The 19255-nt window shown below is 38.5% G+C and overlaps 1 protein-coding gene across 3 annotated transcripts in view; it reads left to right on the top strand.

Moving 5' to 3' along the window:
* Positions 1-19255, top strand: part of SYNE1 (spectrin repeat containing nuclear envelope protein 1) — a 2173401-nt gene that overhangs the window by 1723597 nt on the left and 430549 nt on the right. For all 3 annotated transcript variants that reach the window (XM_044089035.1, XM_044089189.1, XM_044089105.1), the window contains 2 exons: positions 2278-2460; positions 17970-18107. In XM_044089035.1, the coding sequence (XP_043944970.1) occupies positions 2278-2460; positions 17970-18107 (321 nt within the window). The remainder of the gene's footprint in view (positions 1-2277; positions 2461-17969; positions 18108-19255) is intronic.

The following is a 19255-nucleotide window of genomic DNA, read 5'->3' as shown; positions in this document are numbered from 1 at the left end:
GTCTCCAAACCTGATTTAAGTGTTGCTCTTCAATATCTTACCGAGTTATTGGACAAGGGTTTGTCTTTCTCCTCGATAAAGGTCCATGCTGCAGCCATTTCTGCTCACTATGATTGTGACCCTCCTTTATTCTCTCATCCTTGGTTTAAGCAATTTCTTAGAGGGGCAAAGAATATAAGACCCCCACGTAGAGCTCCTACTCCTGCTTGGGATCTCAATTTTGTGTTGGAAAAACTTACTCTACAACCTTTTGAGCCTGCAGCTACTGCCAAGTTAAAGTATTTGTCATGGAAAACTGCTTTTTTGTTGGCCATTACCTCTGCAAGAAGGGTTTCTGAATTACAGGCCCTCATGGCAGTGGAGCCCTTCCTGATTTTTCATAAGGATAGGGTATCTTTGCGTACTAATCCTTCCTTTATGCCTAAAGTGGTTTCTAGTGTGGCCTTAAACCAAACTATTCATTTACCTACTTTTTATGCAAACCCCCAAAATAAAGGGGAGAAAATTTTGCATACTTTGGATATTCACAGGCAGTTGCGTTATTATTTGAGCAGAACCAAGGAGTTCAGACAGTCTCAGCAGTTGTTTGTTTCTTTTGCTTTGGGTTCACAGAGTAAACCTGTTTCAAAACAAACTATTTCTAAATGGATTGGGTTTTGTATTTCTTTCTGTTATTCCCATCATGGTAAGGAGATTCCTGCTGGAATCAGGCCTCATTCCACTAGGGCTACTGCTACTTCTACGGCCTTTCTAAGGGGGGTAGCTACAAAAGACATTTTGGAGGCAGCTACTTGGAGTTCAGTGCATACTTTTTCTAAACATTACCACCTTCCTCTTTATTCTAAGTCTAGGGCTGGATTTGCCACTGCAATTTTACAGGGCATTTTAGCAGCCCCTAATGCTGTATGATTTTTACCATCCTCCCTTTCCCGTTGCTTTGGGATTCTACCCATAAGTAAGGACTGCAGCAATGTGAGATGAAGAATATAGTACAGTTTTGTACCTACCATAAATGTAGATGTTCGAAGATCCACATTGCTGCAGTCCAATTTACCCTCCCTCCTTCCCCACTGTAGTCTGACATGGTACTATGCTTTAGGTGATGGTTGTTGTTGGGCATGTTTTTGGGAGGTATTCTGTTTTTGGCTGTGGCCTTTCTGGTTTGGCCTTCTGACATCTGGGGCAAGAAAAGACTGAGGATATGACGTCGGTCATGCGCCTTTATACCCTGACGCTCTGATGTCAGATCTAGGCGCCCATGACCGACGTCAGCCTAATACTTTGGTATTCGGGCCGAGCGAGGACAGCGGACTACCCATAAGTAAGGACTGCAGCAATGTGGATCTTCGAACATCTACATTTATGGTAGGTACAAAACTGTACTTTTCCATCAATCCTGCACGATCGATTACTTTGACTAATATGATTGCGCACAAATGCGTGGCTGGTGTATCATGCTTTCACTTACGCCTGGTCTTCAGTACCTTCCATTGGAGTGACTGCACTGTTGTTGGACTGCATTTTTCTCTATTTGAGGGATATTTGATTCAGACTGTTAATCCTTTAATAGGTTGCTTGTCTGTGGTTTTAAGATTGGGTCTTAAGAATACTTGTGAAACAGATGGAATGACTTCAAAGGATGACATAAAAGCAGTGACAGAATGAAAGTGAGAAAATGTTTGAAGACAGTTATTGTCAATTTGTGAGAGTGGGGTGGGGGGCACTTTCAATGGTGAGAGATTCATTGATAAAAAGTAGAATTGGCTTTATAGGACATCCAATTTGTCATAGTTTACCTCAGCCTAGTTTTGGATAAACATTTTTAGAACAGTTCAGTCTTATTTGTATCCATCGTCGTGCTTGTTCATTATTATTTCCAGAACTTGTACGATAAGTTGGTTAACATTTCTGCTATGGAGTTTGCATATTTTCTACTGTTTCCTTTCTCAAAACCAATGCCTCCATGCCTGGGGAAGGTTTGAAATTGTAAGACAGCTACAATTATGAATATAGGGTGACGAGCCATGATTGCCAAAGATAATGGTGAATTTCAGGTATTAAATATGTGTGCAAATGCTCAAGTACACATAAACACACACACACACACACACACACACACACACACACACACACACACACACACACACACACACACACACTGTAGATTCTCAGTGCATTTTATAGCATTTATTTCAATAGCATTTAATTAGGTTAAAATTCAGATATGTTGTTATTTATGATCAGACTTTGTTCTGAAGTTGACCAATTTGTTTTTAGGCTTTCCAGCGGCAAGTTCACGAGAGTCTAACACAGTTGGAGCTGATTAACAAGCAGTACCGCCGTTTGGCGCGAGAAAATCGCACTGATTCAAACTGCAAATTGAGACAAATGGTCCATGATGGCAACCAGAGATGGGATAATCTCCAGAGAAGGGTCACATCCATTCTGCGCAGACTCAAGGTATTAGTCCAAGTGACAGAAGGGTATTCAACAGAAAAAATATATGGGTGATTGCGGAGACATATGTGCAATTAAGTAATAATCAATCGTGGGGCTGGGGCTTATGCAGTATTTAACCATAAGTACACGGGTAAATACTGTACAGCTCACTTTTCCACCATTGGTTACCTTGAACTACAGTTTTTTTTTGTTGTTTGTTTGCTTTTCTTCTGCCTATTTACTTATGTTTTATCTCGTTTTGTGTGTTTAATGTTTTGTATTCTATATATTTAGTGGATAAAAATATTTTTGAAAAAGTTTCCTTGCTTTAGTTTGCAAGTGTGTGTGTGTGTGTGTGTGTGTGTGTGTGTGTGTGTGTGTGTGTGTGTGTGTGTGTGTGTGTGTGTGTGTGTGTGTGTGTGTGTGTGTGTGTGTGTGTGTGTGTGTTTCTAATGTTTACAGGGGTACTGCTAGATTGTTATTCCTACTGTGTATTATTATTTTGAGAATGGCATCACATTTTCCCTGCACTTTTATTAGTTTCTTTTCTGTAGTTTATATTATGTGCTATTGCATTTTTTTTCACAAAATAATTTATGCAGTGTAATCAATTAGAGTTATAGTTTCATCTCCACTTATTTTGGAATTACAACATTATTGCTTAAGGTATGTTAATACATATGGATGCAAAATTAAGGTTTTCTGTCCCTATTGCGAGACACAAAAACAAAACTGGTGTGTTAAGAAGGGCCAAACAAGAAGATTATGTGTGTGACAGTCCTTTTTTCGGGTCTATATTAGAGCATTGACTTTTTAAAACATCGAATGTTCTAATATCGACCCTATTCAGTGAACGCTGACAATATCGAACATGCAGAACAGTGAATTTTTTCCCAGGGAAAACATGCACTGTTCCGACACACATACACACAACACAAGCACACCAAACAAACAGAAATCCACACACATACACCTAAAATCCTACATCTAACCCTACACTAAACTGTACATAAACCACTAGCTATTCACTTACCTTAACCCTTAGGTCTGTCACTATCGCACACTTACCTGACCCGCGCCCTAACCCTAACTCGCCTACCCCACGCCCTAACCCTCACGTCCACACAATCGCACACTTACCTGATCCCAACCCGTAACTTTCCACCACAGTGCTGAAAATAGCAAAGTCACAGGAATGGCCAACTGAATTCCTTCCCTAGGATGAAATTTGGTGTTCTGCAGCTTTGCTATTTTCAGCGTTTGCTGAATAGGGGTCGATATTAGGACATTCAAAGTTTTGAAACTTCGATGTTCTAATATAGACCCCTTTTTCTCATACAGCGTGAACTTTCTAATAGTCATTTTTTCCTGCTCAGTGAACTTTCTTTTTTTAATGAAATGTTTCCATTTTTCACTATGAATATACTTCTGTATCAGAGACCGAAGGAATATTATTTTCTGTCCCAGCAAATATATTACTTTGCTGAACTTCTGTTAGTTACTATGTGTAGTATGTGAATGGTATTTTATTTTGAAATAAATGTTATGTAATATAAATTTCTGGGGGGAAACCATTATATTCTATTTTTTTGGTAATTCTTTGTGACTGTATGTGACTTTTGCCTTTGTTATGGTTGTGTAATTTTGTTCCTGTTTTTTGCAGTATAATTCCCATTACTGTCAGTGACCTGGTCTTATTCCAGAAGGGCTGTGAAATTTTATTACAGAGAGACTTAGTTGCTGATTGGCTCATTAATGTGATCCATTGTATAATATTGATTAACGTTTGTGCAGGATGGTCTCATTATGGTAGAGGCTTCAGCCACCCACTGTTGTGGGTTCGGTAATACTCCTGTAAACATAATAGTTAGCTGCTATATATTCTTTTGTTTGGGTATTTGGTTGCTTAGTTCACATAGAAATGTTTTATTATTGGAGCCAAACATAGTTTATGTACCTCATGTCCTTATATAAGCTTCTTAATCTAAGCATTAATTTAAAGGTGGGCAAGAAAGTATGCAGGTCTGTGAGCATGTGTGTGTGTGTGTGTGTGTGTGTCTGCATGTGTGTGTTGAGTTGGGTTGGCGTGCATGCATGTGCGTGAGTGCATGTGTATTTGAGTGCATGTGTGTGGGTGTGCATGCATGTTTGAAAGTGTGTGTGTGTGTGTGTGTGTGTGTGTGTGTGTGTGTGTGTGTGTGTGTGTGTGTGTGTGTGGGTGTGTGTGTGCATGTGTGTGTGCATGCTTTTGCGCAAGTGTCTCTGTGCATGTGCATATATAAGTATGCATGTGTGTGCATGCATGTATGTGGGCTCACACCTGTGCACTTTCTTGTTTTCCATCATACAACAATAACAGATTCTGTTCATATGCATGTATGAGCATGCAGTAGTGGTGCGCTACCAGAATAAATGATGATGGCATTGTAAAGCTGATAGTTTGTTTTGCACAAATTATTTTATGTGTGAGATGCAGCCATTTTTGATTTTACAGACTGTTATAGTTCTGTCCTATAAAGGGTATGAGAAATAATTGTTGGTGTAAGTAGCTCAGATTACTGCACTGTTTTCTTTGATGCCTGAACATCTGCAACCAGTGGGTTCTGTCCACTGCAGACACTTGGAATATTAGACCCATATTTTTAGTTCCCTACATCCTCATGGAGATAATGCACTCCTTAATTGCCACTGGATGAGACATTGACTAGTTTTAACACTCATACTTATGTGGCTACTAAAGACATCTAACAGTTTGTAAGGGCAAAATGTATTTATAAAAGAATACCCAATCAGATACAGACTTTCTTTAAGCCTATCAAATATAATTGAGAAATTTTACTGATGAAGTTCTATTAAAAAGAACGGAAGCATTCAAAAAAGCAGTAATTGAGTCAATTCTTTTTATATTCCACTATATGAACATTCTGTTGTTTTTTGGTTGAAGTTACTTGTTTCTTTCTTTCTTTATTTATTTTACATTTGTTTACGAGGGAAGTCTGACTGGACAGAACTGTCCATTTTCAGCAGAGGCCCGGGAAGAAAAGCTCCAGAACAATTGCTAACAAACTATACGTAAGACATTTACATGAGCATTGTGGTTTACACATTCACTTATAAACATATAGCAGATAATAACATATGATTGCATAAGATATTTGCATAAGCATAGAGATTGAGACATACAATTAAAAGTATAGCAGGTAGTAACATATGATGGTTGTTCATACAGTATGTTTAGTAGAGATAATCTTGAAGATATACTGAAGATAAGACAAGAAAGGAAAAACTAAAAGGGGAGGAGAATATAGACAAGTTCATAAGAGGTGCATTGACATTTTAAGCGAAAGCTTTTCAGCTTAGTCTATGGGAGAGTCATTGGGTATAGATTGGACAGTGGGGAGTAGGCAGCAGTGAGTTGGTAAGTAACGTGTGATAATATATAGTGCATTGTGGGAGTTTTAAAGAGGAGGTTGGATAGTGGGTAGGGGAAAGGAGTTAGAATATGTCAGCCAGGTGCTAGGCAGTTACAAGTAATGTGTGATAATATATAGTGCATTGTGGGAGTTTTAAAGAGGAGGTTGGATAGTGGGTAGGGGAAAGGAGTTAGAATATGTCAGCCAGGTGCTAGGCAGTTACAAGTAACGTGTGATAATATATAGTGCGTTGTGGGAGTTTTAAAGAGGAGGTTGGATAGTGGGTAGGGGAAAGGAGTTAGAATATGTCAGCCAGGTGCTAGGCAGTTACAAGTAACGTGTTGTAATATATAGTGCGTTGTGGGAGTTTTAAAGAGGAGGTTGGATAGTGGGTAGGGGAAAGGAGTTAGAATATGTCAGCCAGGTGCTAGGCAGTTACAAGTAACATGTGATAATATATAGTGCGTTGTGGGAGTTTTAAAGAGGAGGTTGGATAGTGGGTAGGGGAAAGGAGTTAGAATATGTCAGTCAGGTGCTAGGCAGTTGCATGTCCAGGAGTTGTTTAGGTGAGAAATAAGCTGTTTTTTGTTAGGTTGTAACCTGATTTGTAGTGGTAGGGAGTTCCAAGTCTTTGCAATGTTGCTAGAATACAGGGAGTCACCAGTGCTGTAATGACTTTTGTAGATTGTGATTGGTGCCTTGTTAGTGGATCTAAGTTTTCGGTTATTGGAGTAGAGGGTGATCAGGTCTTGTAAGGCGGGAGTTTTGTCAGGTTGGTACAGTATTTGGTGAGCTAGAAGAAGTTGGATTAGAGCTAAGGTGTTAGGGAGTTAAAGCCAGGAAAGCTGTTTAGGGTCTGCCAGTGGTGGGTTCGGTAGGAGGAATTTGTGGTGAATTTTGCTATTTTGTTGTAGCATACTGATAACTTGTTTAAATCGCTCTTGTTTAGATTAATTAGGCAGGAAAAGCATACAGTAAGACAGAGAGAAGATCAGTACAAGCTATGGTAACTTTACTGTTGCTGGCTATGAAGTTTTTACATCTGTAAAGAGTACCTAGTTTTTTGTTGATTTTGGTTATTGTATGAGCATGTGTTTGTCAAATTTCATATTATTGTCAATAATGATCCCTAGTAATTTGGTTTGTGTGATGAGGGATATTATCTAATGCAGAAATAGAGAATGAGGGAGTAGGTGCTGCTGCTTTGTGAGGATGAAAGAGCATAAGTTGGGTCTTTTTAGGATTTAGTATTAGCTGGGAGTTTGTAAGCCAGGTTTCGATGGATGTAAAGGCTTCTTGGGCCTTGATTTTATTTTCTTTACATTTGAGTTTCACATTTTGGTTGTTCAATTAGTAACACTGTTTTCCATGTTAAGAATCTCATGTCATCCCAATGAGCTGGTTCAAACAGAGCAAGAGTTAGTTTTTCCTAATACAAAATTAAGATCCCAAGGAGGAGCCACCTGTTTACTAGGAGACTTCTTATGCAACACCCCTTTCAAAAACATTTTCACATGAGATTGCACTGAAAGAAGGTGATCCATGGGCAGACATAATGAAATGGCTGACAAATGAACCTTGATTGAGAAGTAATACAGGGTAACTCATACAAATACTGTGGAACTAGAGAACCACTTGCCTTGAATGGATGAAGGTTCTATTCTTGGCACCAACTAGAAAACATTTTCCATTTACTAATATATGATTTTCTAGTAGCAGGCTTTCTTGTCTCCATTAATAACTGCTGCACATCCTCAGAAAAGTAGGTGCTTAAAATGTATTAAAATTCTGTCATCTGTGCAGTAAGTTGTAGTTGTTTGGGATCAGGATGTATCAAATACCCCTGATCTTGTGTGAGTAAATCCAGTCTGTGAGGAAGCTTGTGATATTTGCCCATAGCCATTTCAAAAAGAAGGGATAACCACTGTTACCAGGGCCAGAATGGACTCACCAAAATTATCTCTGCGAGTCATTCTGAATCTTCAGAGTGAACCTGGATATTAGTGGAAAGGATGGAAATGTCCAAGGAAGGGAAAAAGGATCTGTTTTCCAGGCCTTTTTGCATGGAGTCTTAGACCATAATTTTCCCAACTTATTGCTGTGAGCAGAGACAAATAGCTCTATTTGAGGTATTCCCCACAGTTAGATAATTTCCTGGAAGACTGCTGATTCAGTTTCTGTTTGTGAAGGTCTGTTCTAGTCCTGCTCAGGTTGTCTGTCACACAGTTTTGCTCTGATGTAAGGTGCCTGTAGAGTGAGATTGTGCTGAAAAGTTTACGTGGCTAGTCTGCACAGATGGCAAGATCTGGTTCTGCTTACTTGTTTATGTATGACATTACTGTGGTGTTGTCTGTAAACACTTGAAGAGATCCGGGGTACCACAGATGCTTGAGAGAATTGAGAGCATTTATAAGAGGTAGCATCTCTTTTATGTTTGTGTTTTGGTCTGTCTATTTTGTTCCAAAGACCCTGTACTTTTATTTCTATAGAAACTCTTCCCCAAGCAAAATCTGAGATGTCTGTAGTGACCGACTTTGCTAGAACAGGAAGGCAGAATGAGAGACCTGGATTCTGAGACATTTGGCATCTCCTCCACAAAACCCCACTTTTCACAAATCCCAAAACTGGAGTCGGAAGTATCAGGGAATGTAAATGCTCAGACAATAGAGATTTCAGGTACTGTTAAATTTTTCTCGTATGGAGTCTTGCAAGAGGAATCATGTGTATCATGTGTATCAGATGCCATGACAGCTAGAATACTGAGCAATTCCCTTCCTGAGGCAGTATTCCTGAGTGGAAAAACTCAGGTAGAGATCTAAATCCATATCTGATTTTTTTTCCTTTGAAAGAAAAGCTATTTATACTGAGCTGCCCAGAAGACACATTGAAACAGAAGAGCCACCACCAAAGTGTTGTTACATGGATAGTTTAGTTATTACATAGTGTCATACCGGTTTTGGCATACTTGCCTTCCCCAGTGAGTAGTCATGCTATGACACCAAAAAGAATATATAACATTAAAAGCATCGCTTTCTGTTGAGTCATTTCCTCCAAAATAATTAACGTAAGTCATTTCATTCCAATGATGAATTCACATAAACAATGTAAAACATATTTATAAGTGATCATTTAACCCCGGTGAGAACAGGCCTCCTAAGTTAACAATCCAGTATTTTTCTTTAGTGTTCAGAATAGAGTGCCAGCCTAATTTATTAGATCTGTCTCCTTGTATCTTATTTATCATGGTGAAGTGAAACTGGACAGTGGAGTGTAATGTATTGTGTCTGTATAGGGCATTGGTTAGTTGTTTGCTACGGATGTCACTAAAATGTTCTGACATCCGAATACGTAGAGGACGTGATCTTTGCCCATCGTAAAAAGATGAGCAGGTGCAGGTAGCTAAATACACCACCCAGTCAGATCCACAGTTTCCAAAACATTGAGTATCATAAACTCGGCCCGAGTTTTTGCTTGTAAATTGTTTAGATTTCTATATATATTTACAGAAGGTGCAGTGGCCACATGGAAATGACCCCAGAAGTTTATCCCCTGTAATAGTACATAATGGTACATAAGTAGTCCACTACCACGCTTCTTATAGTGTGCAAAGTGTGATCCCAATGTTTTGCCTCTACAGTATGAAAACTGACACTGGTTACCCATTTCCCGGTTCAGTTCTTCATTGGCCATTAAGATATTCCAATGCTTGGACACAACTTCCCTGATGAGGTTAATGTTATGACCATAAGTCGTTATACATCTAATTGGTTGCAATTCCCCTACATTAGTCCTATCTTTGTTTGTAAGTAACTAAGACCTATCCTTAGCAGATGCCCACTGACTAGCAGATTGTGTATCCCGTTGTCAATGGTCCCTGACCTGGAACCTGTGTATCATGTCTTTTTGAGAGTCCACAAATTCATCCTGTTCAGAACATATCCTCTTAATACACAGGAACTGAGACTTTGGAATGTTATGTATTGTATGGTGTGGTGCAGACTAGTGGTATATAGCAAGTTGTTATATTGGGGATATTTCCTGTACACCTTGGTGACAAGAGAGCCATCCTGTTGATTAGTCACCATGACATCCAAAAAATTAATATAATGCATGTGACAGTTCAGTGTAAATTCAAGACCCCATTTATTTTCATTTAAGTATTGAACAAATTCTGCCAGATATTGTTGGTCAGCACGCCACACCAACCAACAGTCAACCAACCAACCTGCCGTACTTATGGGGGTTTCTGTCTTGGTACTAGCTACCCAGAAGACACCCTAGGAAACAATCCTGTGAAAAGGAGTCAGACAATACTTCTTTCAGTTCTCTTGGAATTCCAGCCTGTGTAGATCCCTTAACCAACTAAGAGATTCCTAACAATTTGTAAAAGGCTTTGCAAAGTTAAGAAAGTCATCCAAATGAGGAAAATTTTGAATACCTTGCAGTTTGTAGTAGGCTACCACATGAGCTAGACACTTTATGAATATCTTTTGTGCAGTAGATAGGCTGAAGGGTAATGCAGAGACCTGATAATGTGATCCAGACAGAGAAAACCTTAAGAAATATTTGAAATCTGGATCTTTAGGAAAATGTGATGATATCTGTCTTTTAAATCTAAGGATACTAGAAAACACAGATGGGAAATAAGGGTTAATAGGTTAAAAAGAGATAGCATTTTGAACTTGGGTTCTATCACAGACAGATGCAGAAAGGAGAGCCAGAACTGGTATCCAAGAATCATCTTTCTTTGGCACCAGGAATATCCTGGAGTAAAACCCTGCCCTAACTGAGAAGGAGGAACAGTTTCTATTGCTTCCTGAGTAGGCATATGCTGAATGAGAAGAGGGAAAAGAAGATACTTGTCTGGTGGGTGAGGAGGGATCCCCTAAAAAGGAGGGAGAGACTACCATTGCCATATGTAGCCCTGATGGATTGCTCTCAGAACTCCTCTATCTGAAACGGTCTGTTGCCAAATAGAGAAATGGAGGTTCGGACTTCCTGGAAAGATTAAAGAGCTGCCTGGGTCGGGGGGTTGGAAATCCTTTATATAGTCATTCAGATTTATTAGATTGTCCTTTGCTCTTGAGGGTTCCTGCTTTTCTTTTTGGAAACTCCCTGCCATTTTGTTTAAATGTTTTTTTACCAGCAGCTTGGCGGGACTGTTTGTTTTGCTTTTTAAAGAAAGTTGTGGGAGACCATTAAATCCCTTTGTAAACAGACAGAGGGCTGAAAAATCTGAGAGATCCCTTGAATCACCTTTCCTCTCTCATTAGAATTTTACTGACCTCTGCAGCAGTGGGTCCAAAAACTAGTTGTCTGTCCAAGGGAGAATTCAACATTTTATTTTTCACATCCTCTGGGAGGTTTGGAGAATGCAGCTAGTCAAACTTCGGTATAAGATTTCCAACTGCAGCAACTCTGGGTGGCATCAGCAGAATCATCAGTACATTTTAAACAGCAGGGAGTCACGAGACACGGAAGATACCTCATCAGTACATTTTAAAAAAGTGGGGAGTCACTAGAGACGTGGAAGATACCAAGTTATAGAAGAGATTTCTCCTCACAAGAAATGGATGCCAAAATACTCCTGTTATTCTCAGAAGAGACAAACATAAACTCTACCATACAAGTTTGACAGTTGGGAATTATAAGTGGTGCAGAATAATACACTCTTTTCCTAAATATATTAAAAACCTTTCCATCCTTGTTAGAAAGAAAGAGATTAGTATTAACCAAAGGTTTAGCGGAAGCTGGATTCAGTAAAGCAATAGCTGATGAGTCTGATCTCCGATGAGTGTGTAAAAACTTAAACGATTGAGGTATTTTATATAGTCTTATCTGTTTTTTTAGGGTGCAACAGGTTGGCTCTCAGTAAAATTGCAGACTGTGACAAAAATGTCATCCAAAGCAAACAGAACAGGACAATATGAATACGTTCTGGAAATTCCGTTTGTAACAAATTATAGTAGACTGCGGAATGTCACTGTCTTTCCACTGAAACAACTGCTTACTTCTGGAAATAGTTTCCAGTTAAGAGAATCCTTCAAATTTATTAGCTGAATCTTCACAATCTGAATCAGAAATCAGAGGAAACAACATGTAATCCATGCCCTCATAATTATTTTGAGGATCAAACTCTTTTATTTCCTCGGAAAATGAAGACACATTTTCTTTTACTAGAAACAGCCATAAAGGAAGAGTCCAGTACTAAACCCTGAACTGTCCAGAGTAACTGGGGAAAGAACTCATATGTTTGCAGACATATGTTTTTTTTTTTCTTTTCTCAGGAATTTCTGCAGAAACAGAACCAGTTTTGCCCACAGAAACCTCCCTAGGGATGGGCACAGCTTTTTAGATAGGCAAAGTGGCATTCTCTGCCCCTTTTTCTAGGCCCATCAAAAGTGGCTCTTTTGTTGCCTGCAAAGCACACCGCAACAGCTGCAAAGGACATGGCTAACCCTGGTTCATAATGGCTTTCGGAGTTATACCAGCAAGAATAAAGGAAAAAGATGAGTGGTCCAAGAAACCAGTTTTGGCAACAGCAGAGTCACCTACCTGTAGCTGAGACACTTGAGCAGCCTGCTGGGTGGCAAAGGCTGTTTGACAGTTTTCTTTTTTTTTTTTTTTTTTTTTTTTTGTTATTTGGAAGAAGGAAGAGCTGACAAACTGGGAGGTTGGTCCATGGTTAAGTCGAAAAAGGTGCCTGATTCCTGGGGAAGCCTGGCATCAATAATCAGTAAAACATATAAGTTGCTTTAGGGAGTTTTAAAACATGTTAAGTTGAAAAAAAGTAACATTTTCCTTGTTAAAATACTAAACACTTACCACAGCCATTAAAAGTAAAATAACAAAACTTTTACACAGAAAAAAAGTCACATGGCAGTCATTAAAACACTTTATTTTAGCTTAAAAGTCAGTTTTACACAAAAAGTAATTTTTTTCCGTGAAAAGTAAAGTTGAATGTCACTCCACCCAACACCTTCAAAGGGAATATATTTGCCCAGCAATGGAGCAACATTTTCTTCAGTGTCAGGAAAGCTCTGAAGGGCTTGGTGCCCAAAACTGGGTTTTAGTCGGCTCAGCTCAAGCATACTAATGGTTTTGGTGTGTGGAAGGTGCCCTAAAAGCTTTGAAAGCTGACCGGCTGTTATACACTTTTTCATTCGTTATACCTCCTTAATCTCCCTTCATCACTTACTTCCTTACTGCTATATAATTCTCTTTCATGGCTTTTCCCTAAATATACCATAAACCTGTTTTTCCTCAGTTGATATTGTAATTCCTATTTGTATTAGGCTAATTTACCCTTAATTTCTCTACAAGCTGTCTAAAATTTATCTAAATATTAAATGATTGTCATATACCTTGCATAGATTCTTATCCAATGTTTTTATATTATGTCTAATTTGTGATAATTATTTAAATGTCTGATGTTTTGTTTTATGTTTGAAGATTATAAAATTATCGTTCTTAAAATGTTTTGCAATAATTTGGAGCTCTTCTTCCTGCGCCTGTGCTGAAAATGGCCTTTTACCCAGTCGGACTTTCCTGGTAATCAAATGTCAATAAATAAACAATAAATAAATACACAAATAACCCATATATTTTAGGCTACTGTAGCAATGATCCTTGTGAAGAACAGCAGCATGTTAGGGTCATTAATATGTTATAATTACAACTTAAAACTCTGCTTTTCAAAGTATTTGACAACAGTATTAGCTTCTAAGATATAGCTTAAACTCTTAAGTGTCAAATTAAAATATACTTGTTGGTAATACTTGGTATTACATTGGTGAGGGAAGTATCACTCAAACACGTGTCATTACATAAGTGCGGGTCATGTAAGAATGTATTAGATTTACAAAAATATCCATTCCGGTCTTCAAATAAATGCATATAGTAAGAACACGTTTGTGTAGTTTTTACTTATGATTTGTTTTCTAAGGGAATGCAAGCAACAGGCTGAACAGTCAGGATTTTTTTATCACAAGCAGTAAATTAACTTTAATGAGATGTTGATAAGGAATACTATTTTAAGATTCCATAACATAGTCATCTGTTTGGCTACTGGATAAGTAAGGCCCTACAAGGCCTAGTAATAATACATTTTCAGTAACAAATTAAAAAGAGCAGAATGTTAAGTTAATATGTAAGTCTTCAGCATTCATTTGTATTACCCAACAAGCAGTTTCATTTTTTTAATGCACTCAGACAGAAGTCTAATTTCATGACATTGCTCAGTTTTGGGAAAGGATGATACATGCCATTGATTTAATCAGGGGTCAAAGAAGGTATAGGAGTACAAATATATGACTCGGTCAGAATGAATTTAAGCAGGAGTGTATGCCAGTAGACCATTGTCTCAAACACTCCCAATTGTCTTGCTTTACTGACAAATAAATGATGCCCTTTGATAATGCTCTTATGAGTTGCTCTAGTAAATGTAAGGAAAAGCACAATGTAGATGTTTCCTTCTGTTTTAATACTGGTCATATGGCTGCTAAAAAACTAACACAGGGTATAACATACCTTCATCAGAGCCTTGTTTACATGTTAGGAATGTAGGCAGCCAACCAAGATTCCACTGCATTTGGACAGCCTGTTGATTTATTTAGATCAGTTCTGGAAGGTTTCTCATATAGCTATGACAACAAAGTAGGTCTACAAAACTCTGAAAACTCCCATAGTCCATTTGAAGCTCTTGTGTGTTATTGCACGTGTGCTACTCATTACAGGCAATGTTTTTGCAGTAATAATAGAAATGAAATAATGCTAAGAAATTAGCAAAAGTGATATAATTCAGAAGTTTGCAAAGTATAATTACAAATGTGAATTGCTTCCACAGGGCATTGTTTTCCAGAAACACTTTAAAACAAAACTTCGAACATTGTGTTGGTATATGGCTAAGATTTTCCACTTGTGCTGCCAGTGATGTGGCTTTAGCTAATGACCAGGTCAGCTGAAGATAAGACATGCTAGGAGGAAAGGATTGAGAAGAAGAGACTGCTATCTGGGAAATGCAGTGTCTAACTTCTGGTGTAGATCAGCTGGATAATATCTACATATGGGTTTAGAACATCTAGCTGACTTAGCAAAATGTGGGAGACATGGGATTCATCATTGCAGTGTCTGCACTGTAGAGTAAATTAACTTGTTAGCACTTACATACATACATAAACATCCAACTATGCAAAAGCTGATGCTTTATTTACTTTTTTATTTATTATCTAACTGGACTAAATCATAAGGGCACTTTTCAGCCATAACTTAAAGTAGCGTTATACAGATAGACTGTTAAAATAATTTTGAGCATCAGTCTTGTGTAGGTAAAAATAAGAGGTCTATATTACAACGTCGAACTCACAGGAGTTCGAACTTTGTAATATCGAACAGTATACTTCGAAACCCAATAATAACAAAAACACAGAACAGCGATTTTTTCCCCAGGGGAAAAAAAATCATTGTTCTGTGACAAAAAGAAAAAAAATGTACACTTTAAACTTAAACTAAAGCCGCCCCACACCCCCCTACTTAAATATGCCAACTCCGAGATCGCACCACAGTGAAGGAAATAGCAAAGCTCCGAAAATGTCCAACTGATTTTTTTCCCTGGGAAAAAAATTGGTGTGCCATGGCTACGCTATTTTCGTATTTCAGACTTTTGGGTTCGATATTACAATGTTCAAACTTCTACAAGTTTGACGTTGTAATATAGACCCAAAAATAAGAGGTTAAGACATTTTGGAGCAATATATTTTCATATTTTACAGACTTAAGAATCAGCCATTACAATAAGGGTATCTGTCCCATATGGTAACAAGGATATGGTGGGTTAGAGGATATGGCTATCACATTAAGGAAAACATTTCAACCTAGACATCTGGAAAATGTCTTAACAGAGAAGGTGGTAGACAACTGGAATACACTGCAGAATGGGTACTACAGTCTAAAACAACTAGGACATTTTAAAAGCTTAGGAGACCTAGAGTAACAGGTAAAAAGGGGAGTGGCAGCTACCCTTCAATAGCTGCAATACTCAGGCAGACCAGATAGTTTCACTGTTAACTTCTGACAGTTTTTTCCCCAAATTCGTTCATGACCATCAGACCTCCCTCCTGTCACTCTTAATGAACCCATTTGTTCCTTCAGGCTGAGGGCACTAGCTTCTCTGGGGAGTGCTTCAACCTTATATATATATATATATATATATATATATATATATATATATATGTATATATATATATATATATATATATATATGCGCAGAGAGAGAGAGAGTGAGAGTGAAGGTACTGAAAATGTACCATCATCCTGAAGAGACTGCTTTTTTTTCTCCCTTAGCCCTGCATCCCTCAACAGCTTGATGAAAAGTACTCCATCAGCTGGGCAGGCAATGAGGAGCTGCCAGAGTGCATACTCTGCCTCAGACCCATAGGGTGGCCATACCTACTCTGCTCCTGAGCCAGAGTGCATTCTCTGCCTCAGACCCATAGGGTGGCCATACCTACTCTGCTCCTGAGCCAGAGTGCATTCTCTACCTCAGACCCATAGGGTGGCCATACCTATACTGCTCCTGAGCCAGAGTGCATTCTCTGCCTCAGACCCATAGGGTGGCCATACCTACTCTGCTCCTGAGCCAGAGTGCATTCTCTGCCTCAGACCCATAGGGTGGCCATACCTACTCTGCTCCTGAGCCAGAGTGCATACTCTGCCTCAGACCCATAGGGTGGCCATACCTACTCTGCTCCTGAGCCAGAGTGCATACTCTGCCTCAGACCAATATGGTGGTCATACCTACTCTGCTCCTGAGCCAGAGTGCATTCTCTGCCTCAGACCCATAGGGTGGCCATACCTACTCTGCTCTCTTTTGCTTTCCAGCTCTGGTGTCCTTTCTGAGCTCCAACCCCATCAAAAAACAGGGAAGGATGACCTGTCACATTCCCTCCTCCCCAAGATAGGCATGTCCATCCTCCCTAACTCTCTGTCAAGTACCTACGCATCTAATTAAACTTGACTTTCTCCCTCTATGCCACCGTCAAGGTTTTCTGCCACTATTTTAGATGTTGTTTTATGTTACGTTAATAACACTAATGTTGGAAGTATATGTGATCTTTTTTAAATGAGCTGTAATGTTCAAGGCATCCTAGGTGGCACTTTATAAAGGATGTACTCCTTGATAATGATTATACAGCTTACTTAATGTATTTAACGATCCTAGATAGATATATATTTAGACTATTTGGCATTCTCTGAAATGTGAACAGTTAAAGATGCAGTTTGTATATGAATGGCATAGCTTTTGTTGAGTAAGTCTGTGAATCTGAATGCCCTACAGACTTGTACAGGGATACTCTTAAGTTACTCCTAAGTAAGATTTACATTTTCTACCTTACACTTTCCCACCATTGTTATTAGCTAGTTTAAAGAGCCTTTTTTATGTTGAAGAATATCTGTATTCCCCATGTTTGTGAAATAATGGATTAAATAATGGTGGTTTTGCAAATATATGTGCTGTTTGTATTCTCTTCAAGGTTTTTGGAAACATCTGTCAAGCTTTGACAAAATGCTTCAAATGGATTAACTACCCCAGAACTACGAATCTGCTTATTAATTAATGAGTGACCAGATGTTTATTTTTATTTTGGTAACTATGTGGTTCTTCTGGGTTCATATTGAATAAAGGCCTGGGAGAACAACTCCTTTATTACCTGCTATGTAACTGTTATCGTACACAAGGGCTTTAGCAACAAGCAATTAATTAATGAGGTAAAATAAAAGAATGCAATATGGATTTGTAGAGAAACTAAACTCAGTATGCCATGAGCAGAGAAGACATTATACAGACATGAGGTAGTCGTAAGTGAAAAGGACAGGGCACAACACAGCTAAAATTTTCCTATGATTATTGATTTGTACATAATGTGACAGGACACTCAAAGCACTCTTGACAGCCTCAACTGTCATTAGTCTATGTTAAAAGCATTAGAACCTGCAAGGAGTGATTATATAAATAAGAGTCAGTCTAGAAAAAAAAACCCTGATCTGTGTAAAAAAGAAATGATTGTAATGTTGCAATTACTTCCATTCAGTTTCTTTCTGTCTTGATATTTCTTTTAGTACTTCTGTTCCCAACGGGAAGATTTTGAGTCTGCTCGAGAAAATATTGTGGTCTGGTTGACAGAAATGGACTTGCAGCTAACAAATATCGAGCACTTCTCAGAGTGTGACACACAGGCCAAGATAAAGCAGCTACGGGTAAAGTACTTTTCTTTGCTTAAGTAGTGTGTGTTTTTCCATAATCAAGTGAAATGCAGTTAAAGCTAACCCTGGCCAGTTTATTTTATACATAAGTTTTTTCTTTTGCTTTCTAACTCAAAGGACGTTTTTGCATAATTCATTGTTGTGGTTAGATTTTTATTATTCATTTATTTACTTACTTATTTACTTTATTTTATTTAGCTGTCTCTTTGTTTATTCCAACATTGTTTATTTTTTTCCTGAGATCTGAGTATGAATACATTTGTAATACCTAGAGTGCCTTTACTGTTCTCCATACTCCGGAAGAAAGGAACATTGTTCATCACCTTTCTGTTGTAAGAGAAGTACTGAACAAACATTGATAAGGTTAAAGTCTAGCCTCATGCTAGAGCATGGACAGCAGCCAGTACAGTACCTATGTGGGAAGCACGTCCATCCTCCCTTGAAAAAAAAAAATGACATTCACTTTCAGCTGTCATGCTTCATTTTGTGTGAGGCTGTACAAGGTGTACTATGTTTTTTAAAGTTATCACAGAATCAGATACATGGTCTATATTAGATCACCGAACGCTTAAAAAAGTGAAAGGTGATTGATTGAACTTATGTAAGCGAAAGCTTAAAATATCGAAGCAACGGAAACCCAAATTTTTTCCTAGGGAAAGAATTCGGTTGTCCGTTTCTGTTGCTTCGGTATTTTCAGTGCTGTGGTGGAAAGTTATGGGTCGGGTTCAGGTAAGTGTGCGATTATGTGGATGTGATTGTTAGGGCGGGTTAGGTGAGTTAGGGTTAGGGCGCAGGTTAGGTATGTGTGCGATTCTGTGGACGTGAGGGTTATGGTGGGTTAGGTGAGCTAGGGTTAGGGAGTGGGTGAGGTGAATTTGCAATAGTGACAGACCTTAGGGTTAGGGTTTGGGTTAAGGTAAGTGAATAGTTAGTGGTGTGTGTATAGTTTAGTGTAGGGTTAGGTGTCAGATTTTAGGTGTATGTGTGTGGATTGCTGTTTGTTTGGTGTGCTTGTGTTGTGTGTATGTGTTTTGGAGCAACGATTTTTTTCCCTAGGAAAAAAATCGCTGTTCTGACAGTTCAAGATTGTAAGCTTTTGCTTACATAGGTTCGATCAATCACCGTTCGCTTTTTTAAGCGTT

Source organism: Protopterus annectens, chromosome 1.part0 (genome assembly GCF_019279795.1).
Source record: "Protopterus annectens isolate FY-2018-M chromosome 1.part0, PAN1.0, whole genome shotgun sequence".
Lineage (NCBI taxonomy): Eukaryota > Metazoa > Chordata > Ceratodontiformes > Protopteridae > Protopterus > Protopterus annectens.
Note: the sequence above shows the minus strand (reverse complement) of the source record. Positions and strands in the feature narration are given on the sequence as shown.